Source organism: Mandrillus leucophaeus, unplaced genomic scaffold, assembly GCF_000951045.1.
Source record: "Mandrillus leucophaeus isolate KB7577 unplaced genomic scaffold, Mleu.le_1.0 Scaffold1443, whole genome shotgun sequence".
Lineage (NCBI taxonomy): Eukaryota > Metazoa > Chordata > Mammalia > Primates > Cercopithecidae > Mandrillus > Mandrillus leucophaeus.
In genome coordinates, this window is record NW_012101414.1 from 417117 (window position 1) to 424496 (window position 7380).

Sequence of the window (7380 nt, forward strand, 5' to 3'; positions counted from 1 at the left end):
AGAGAGAGACAGAGGCAGAGCAAGAGAGAGAGAGGCAGAGCGAGAGAGAGAGAGAGAGAGGCAGAGTGAGAGAGAGAGAGAGAGGCAGAGCAAGAGAGACAGAGAGAGAGGCAGAGTGAGAGAGACAGAGGCAGAGCGAGAGAGAGAGCAAGAGAGAGGCAGAGCGAGAGAGAGAGCGAGAGACAGAGAGACAGACCAGAGAGACAGGAACAGACCAGAGAGACAGAGACAGACAGGGACAGAGACAGAGAGAGAGAGAGAGAGAGACAGAGAATCAAGGGGTGGTTTCTATTTAGAGTTCAACTACTTTCTAGAATATCACTAAACCCCTCAGCCTTTATGAAAATAAGTTAAAGGGACGAGTAAAAGTATTAACAATGTGAACGGACTTAATGCCATTTACATCCTATTCACGTGTATGTATTCTTCCCCTGTTACTCCAAATATCTTCTGAACTGAATAGGACTGAACTGTACACTTAAAATGTATTTTATATTATGTATGTTTTACCAAACTTAAAAAAAAATTCTGCCTCCCCCTGAAAAAAAGTACTATAATCACATTAAAAGACATTGCACATTGGCTAAGCTCTAAATTCTTACTGTGATGTCAACTATTTCCATATATTAAGCAAGGATAAAATTTGTCCTGTGGTTTGAGATAGTTTCCAAGATTCATCACTTAGATTTATAAAACATAAATATTTCAATGGCATGGTGAAAAAACAAAAGTGTATCAGGATACCTTTTCACTTAGTCTTAAAGTTCACACGAAGCTCTTAGGATTCAATATCTCAGTTCCACAAAATTGCAAGCAAAGTACATTTAATGATTAGGCTGATAAGCCCTTCCTTCATGAATTCTCCATGAGTTAGCATCAAATGAAGGATTGGTTTTCTTACATTTTTAGCCACTTACTCTTACAAGATGAAATTGAGCAATAAAATATATCAGAAAAAAATATTATAAAGGACAAAACATTGAAAGATAGTCTCAATGCTTAATTGTATCACTTACTAAAGGTGACTGAGTATTTAATGACTCTGCTTTGTAGTTATTATAAAATGACCTAGTTACACTAGATTGTCTGTTAGGACCATTATAAATCTCTATGTTTTTATTCTAAAATAAACATTGCATTTAAAATGTGAAAACATTTTAAAGTATTCATTAAAATATTTGTGTAAATACTAATTTGGGCTTTGTTTACAATTATGGGTGAATCGTGTTATATTCTCTAAAATCTATGCTTCTGCAGAAGCTTCTCATAAGCAAAGGTAAAGCTAAAACATTCTAAAGGAATCAGATCTGCTGGACTTACCTAGAGGCAGAACACTCCAGATGGATTTCCTCGGGGTTGTGATCTATATTCCTTGGGGTAAAGTATAGCTCGGTTTGAAAAAGGAGAGTTTCCTCAGAAATGACCTAGGAGAGCACAAAATTTCAGTGGAAGATATTTGGAGTAACAGAGGAGGAATACACACACATGAATAGGATGTAAAAAACATTCACAATCTCAAAAATGGCTAGTGTCATTCTTAGGTATAAATGAAGATCTGACCACTCACTGGGACAGAAGAGGACCGTTATCCTGAAGAGTGAATTTAAAATGCCTGGGGACAAAACAGTCTTAATTCATTGCAGCAAATTTAAACTGCCACTTACAGCCATTTTTATGATTCATTAATGAAAAGGTGTCCAACAGTTCTTTTGAGAAAGGTGATTTGTAAGTCAAATAACAGAGTGGTTTAAAGCACAAGCTTTGGAGAGTATTCATCCTGGTTTGGCATCTAAACTACCACCAACAAGGAAAACTTGGTAAAGCACCTTCTGAAGCTCCGAGTTCCTAATTTCTAAAATAAAATACCTTATTCAAAAATGATCATTATCATTGGTCACTGGCCCAAAATATTTGTGTAGTGTGAATATAAATTGTTTAAATTTGGGAATCTATGAGAAGATAATATCCCAGGATAACAACGCAGTTTAGGATTTGTGCCTAGCTGAAGAACAAACAAGAGATTTCATTTCAATGAAAATCCACATATATGTTGACACAAATCCTCATGGAACATGGAGAGATTTCAAATTACCTAACATTGGACATGATAGAGCTTCCCAAGATTGGTGACCTCCTACATTAGAAGAATTAAATAAAATTTAAAGCAGTCTGCTAATATTTAGTAAAATATAGTAGTAGCCTAAAGGCAGCTTAGAATCAGTTCACTAGCCAGTCTATAAATCTGTGATCTAAGGTCCTGTGCACACAGAATGACCCAATATTTAGTGAGAAATAATGAGAAATTCCGTTGTCCTCTGCTCATAAATTACTACAACGAGAAGCAAGGATTAGATTTTTAAAAGACAATTTTAATATTAGGCATGAAAGTCTGACAAAACATTTAGTATTTTTACAAACAATCACTGTTCTCACCCTTGTCCTGATGCCACAATCATGAACAAGATATATAAACTCATATACATATGTATGTATCCAATTTGCAGGGCAGCCCATTCCCAGATGTAATTCATCCGCAAATATATACAGATTTCTGCTTTCTGCAAGTGGGATAACTGACACCATCAACCAGTCCAGAGAGCAATTTATTTTCACTGTGGAAAGAACCATATGAAAAGCATCAGAAGTATGTCTATCTTAAGAAAGTGTTCAAAGAATAGTCAATTCTGTCCTTTGTGATAAATAAAAGGCATTTATTTCTCTGGCAAGGGTAACCATGGCTTAAAGGTTTTCTTATAAACATTATTAAGATTATTTTCCAAAATATCTAATTATGTCCCCAAGTAACTAGATTTCAGTAATTTCATGGGGGAGGTGGGAAGATGAACATTCAAGAGTAAGAAAAAGCATAACTGGGCCGGGCACAGTGGCTCATGCCTGTAATCCCAGCACTTTGGGAGGCGGAGGTGGGCAGATCACGAGATCCATTCTGGCTAACACGGTAAAACCCCGTCTCTACTAAAAATACAAAAAAATTAGTCGGGTGTGGTGGCGGGCACCTGTAGTCCCAGCTACTCGGGAGGCTGAGGCAGGAGAATGGTGTGAACCCGGGAGGCGGAGCTTGCAGTGAGCTGAGATCTCGCCATTGCACTCCAGGCCTGGGTGACAGAGCGAGATTCCAAAGGAAAAAAAAAAAAAAGCATAACTGTATAGCCCCTTAATTTCTCCTAAATAAGTTATATTCCATGGAGGGTGATCTATTTAGGACAAAACATAGGGGGCAGAAGTGAATTGCAGTGTATTAGAATAAAAGTGATAGCATCCCAGTGTACTTTTTGGAAAGAGAAAGAGGAGAAAGGGTGGTTCTAGAACAGTAGAATTCATGTCTAGAGCAGCCAGTACCAGAAACAATCTCAGCCATAAAAGGAAAAAGAGAGAGAAAGCCCTTTATCTGGGATGTTAGCTCCATGCAAGTTTTGTTGTAAAAGCCATCTTTATCCTCTTTATTTAAATCGTAAGTCAATAATAATCATTATTTGCAATAGATTCATTTGGAGGAACTGAGTCTTTTCAGCATTAAGAAGTACATATTTATATTATTAATGAGCAAGTGGCCACAGAGGACTCCACCACCACTGGAGCTTGGAAGTCCCGCCTTTAGAGAGAAATCAACAAGGTAAGACAATGCACATTTCAGAAAAGGAGTAGAGGAGGCAAGTGTTCTTGCCTCATAACCTTTAAATCACGATTCTCTATGTGTTTGAAATACTGTTCTCACATCACCTAGGAAAGATGGTCAGGAAGGTCCTTCCTAAAGGAAAATAAATTCCAGCAGCTAAGATTAAAGATGGATGGAAAGGATAAGTGGACATGGACACACAGAAAGCCCATACTTATGATTTCACTGCATTTTTTTCACACTAACCTTAGAAAGTCGAGTTTTGGGGGTTGTTTTTTTTTATTTTTTATTTTTTTTAGACAGAGTCTCACTCTGTCGCCCAGGCTGGAGTGCAGTGGTGTAATCTCGGCTCACTGCAAACTCCGCCTCCTGGGTTCACGCCGTTCTCCTGCCTCAGCCTCTGAGTAGCTGGGACTCCTGCCGCCAAGCCAGTTTTTGTTTTTGTTTTTGTTTTTGTTTGTATTTTTAGTAGAGACGGGTTTTCACCGTGTTAGCCAGGATGGTCTCGATCTCCTGACCTCGTGATTCACCCACCTCGGCCTCCCAAAGTGCTGGGATTACAGGCGTGAGCCACCGCGCCTGGCCTGTTTGTTTTTGAGACGGAGTTTTGCTTTTTTTTTTTTTTTTTGAGACCAGAGTCTCACTGTGTCACCCAGGCTGGAGGGCAGTGGTGTGATATTGGTTCACTGCAAGCTCTGCCTCTTGGGTTCAAGTGATTCTCTTGCCTGAGCCTCCCAAGTAGCTGGGATTACAGATGCCCACCACCACACCAGGCTACTTTTTGTATTTTTAGTAGAGACGGGGTTTCACTATGTTGGCCAGGCTGGTCTCAAACTCCTGACTTCTGGTGATGCTCCCGTCCGGGCTTCCCAAAGTGCTAGGATTCCAGGTGTGAGCCACCGTGCCTGGCCAGAAACTCGAGTTTTAGTTTGACATTCTCTCAAATAGCTGAGAAAAGCCTGAGAAACACACATAGATACTTTCACTGCAGCACAATCTTCCTTTGCTCGGGCTTCATGAAAGACAGGGACTCAACACCCTACCCACCCTAGATAGCCAGAATTCATGGTCGCTCTTTCTCTCCATGTGCTGTTCATTTCAGTAATTAACTGTTAGGTGGGGAGCTGCACTGATCTAGGCATTCTTAAAACTCATCTTAGGTAAAATGGAAAAACATCAGAAGCGATATGTGGTCTTCGCTTCCAAAGGTGTTACAGGCCAAATGGGTAAGAAATTGACATATCAGTTTCAAAGAAAAACTCCATTTCAAATTTTAAAAACAGAGAGATGTCTGCAAAAAGAAACGGTAAAGAACATAAAAAGTAATATTGAAATGCTACTTTACAGATTACATTTAGTCAGGCCTTGGAGCTGGCAAGCATTTGGATTCCAGGCAAAACAGAAAAGATACATTGGAATCAACTTGTAGACAGCAACTCGCTGACTTAGCTTTCTTCTATTAACTTTGCAGAACAGTTGATGAGTTTAACATGAGTGAAGTTCAGAGCAGTCTTTTTAAGGGAACAAAACAGCAATAATATCAGCATCAAGCAAAAACATGAGTCTGGAAGTAGGAAGATCAGCCAAGAGGCAACTGAGTACCTTACAATATGATACAATCAAGCACCAGTAATTCGCAGTGGGTTTGAAACGTTAGACTGAAAGAGAGCAAAGGACTATTCCTGAAGAACCTCTGCAAATGAGTCTCAAGATAGAAGACCAAAACAGAGAGAGACAAATAAAAGTCTGAGAACCGGGACATTGAGGCAGAAAGAGAAAAGGTATCCTCCGTATATTGACACAAGTCTACCTGGCCTGAAAGCATTTCTTCTTCTAGCCAGTTAGAATAAGATCGGATTTCTTCAGGGAGTAAAACGCCTGCATGGAAAGCGATCATTATGATTAACTCCTTCAAGGAAGCATTCTCTAAAACTTGTTATTTACCATGGAGGTTCTCAGCACCAGTCCAGATCAAGAGAGCAAGGAGCATCAAGACTTCTAAAGCCATGGAGACCATCTGGGCAGACCTCCAGCACAGGACGACTCGGGAAACAAGAAGTGGCGACTGGTTTAAGTGATTTTTATATGGCATCCCATGGCTCAGCTGCCTTCGTTTTCCTCCTTATTTGGGTAGTTCACAGGATGTACTTATCACAGGGTCAACTACCTAAAGGCTGAGACTCTCTTGATTATCCAAACACTGAAGCTCAAAGAGACATATCAAGAAAAAAGTGTTATTTGATAACAGTCTGTACAAGGCCTGCTACAAACATCAGGAGGATGGCATGGCACACAATGCTTCCAGTAAATACTAAATTACAGGAAACTGTTCTTACTAGCTAACGTTCAGGTGTTGTAAGTTTCCATCTAATATGAGAACAGCCTAGATCTTTCATACTTGAAATCAAAAGACTATTTCCTTCATTTCTATGGGTTTGGCTGGAAGAAGCAAAGCAGAAATGAGAAAGTGACTTGACCAGGAACATAAATCCCTAGGAAGAGACAGGCACCCAAAGGAAAGCCAGGTCTATTGGTGTTAGGAAAGTTGACAAATCCATCTGTGTTCTTTCTAAATTAATGTGTTAGTAACTTTAGTCATTTCAAACCTGAGACAAGAGAATATTTTATATGCATATATATACATACATAACTTTATCGGTATAAGAAGTTTATATGTATAATTCATTCCAATACTCAAGGAGAATAAAAGTTCCAGCCATAGATTTTTATTGTATTTTTTTTAAAATGTTAGTCATGGCGTGAACGTGACTGTGTGGTTTTAAGGATACTTGAAAATCAAAGGCTAACGGTAAATAAAATTCAAAGAGGCTGAATTAAATGCCTTTGTTTTTAGTCATCTCTGAATTATATTTTCAATGTTACAATCTGCTGTCAAATTACTACATACACAGAGCTTCCCTATGTATTTAAGAAGGATTTCCATTTCTGACATGACATTCTCTTGTGGACAGTGAGATTCCCAGAGCTGTGACCCACACAGTGCTCTGCCTCAGGAAAGCCTGGAGTACCCAGTCGCCAACCACCAATGAGGAAAGAGTATTAGAGAAAGAGAAGGGTAAGTCTACATATTATTTTTTCATCTTTTGTTTTTTTAAACATTTTTCTGATGTTGTGAACATTTTCAGGGTCTAAAATTTATTAACTTCATATGCAGCCTTTAAGTCTTGCCTATGTAAAACATCTAATATTGTTTCAAAAGGAATCATTGGCCAGTTTCTTGTATTTACGTTTGAGAAAGTTAGTTAAACAAGTTAAGGCTCCTATTCATACTCTGTAAAAAGGAGATATATTCTCTGTAAATTTATTGTGAATAAGACATAGCAAATGTAAACAGTCTCACTCAAGTTAATAGTGTACAAAAAAATATCGAATATGTAACTATTTCCTCTGTCTTGAAGCACAGTTAGTAACAGGATTTTATGCAATGTTTCAAGGATTACTCAAAGCCGCAGAATGAACAAAGTTCATTTTCCAGAAATTCCAATTTTAATACAGAATTTTACCGTGAAAGAGTAATGGAATTTAAATATAACTTTAATGTAAAATAGATGGAGATAAAGCAGAGATAAAACAAATATTTTAAAACAGTTGATAACTTAGGGAAATGTTGCAACTATAGTACAAAAAACTTTATTTTTCCTGAACCTTTTGAGAGTAGGTTACTGATAAGATGTTCCCTTGACCCTAAATATTTTGAAGTATATTATCCAATAAATAAGGAC

At 38.2% G+C, this 7380-nt stretch overlaps 1 protein-coding gene across 1 annotated transcript in view; it reads right to left on the reverse strand.

Annotated features, from left to right (window-relative positions):
* The window catches only part of OOSP2 (oocyte secreted protein 2), an 8036-nt gene extending 2208 nt beyond the window's left edge, over positions 1 to 5828 (reverse strand). Inside the window, exons 1-3 of the mRNA XM_011974354.1 lie at positions 5582 to 5828; positions 2434 to 2612; positions 1321 to 1424 (exon numbers count right to left, since the gene is read on the reverse strand). Of these exons, the coding sequence (XP_011829744.1) occupies positions 1321 to 1424; positions 2434 to 2612; positions 5582 to 5729 (431 nt within the window). The 5' untranslated portion in view covers positions 5730 to 5828. The remainder of the gene's footprint in view (positions 1 to 1320; positions 1425 to 2433; positions 2613 to 5581) is intronic.
* Positions 5829 to 7380: the final 1552 nt, after the last annotated feature.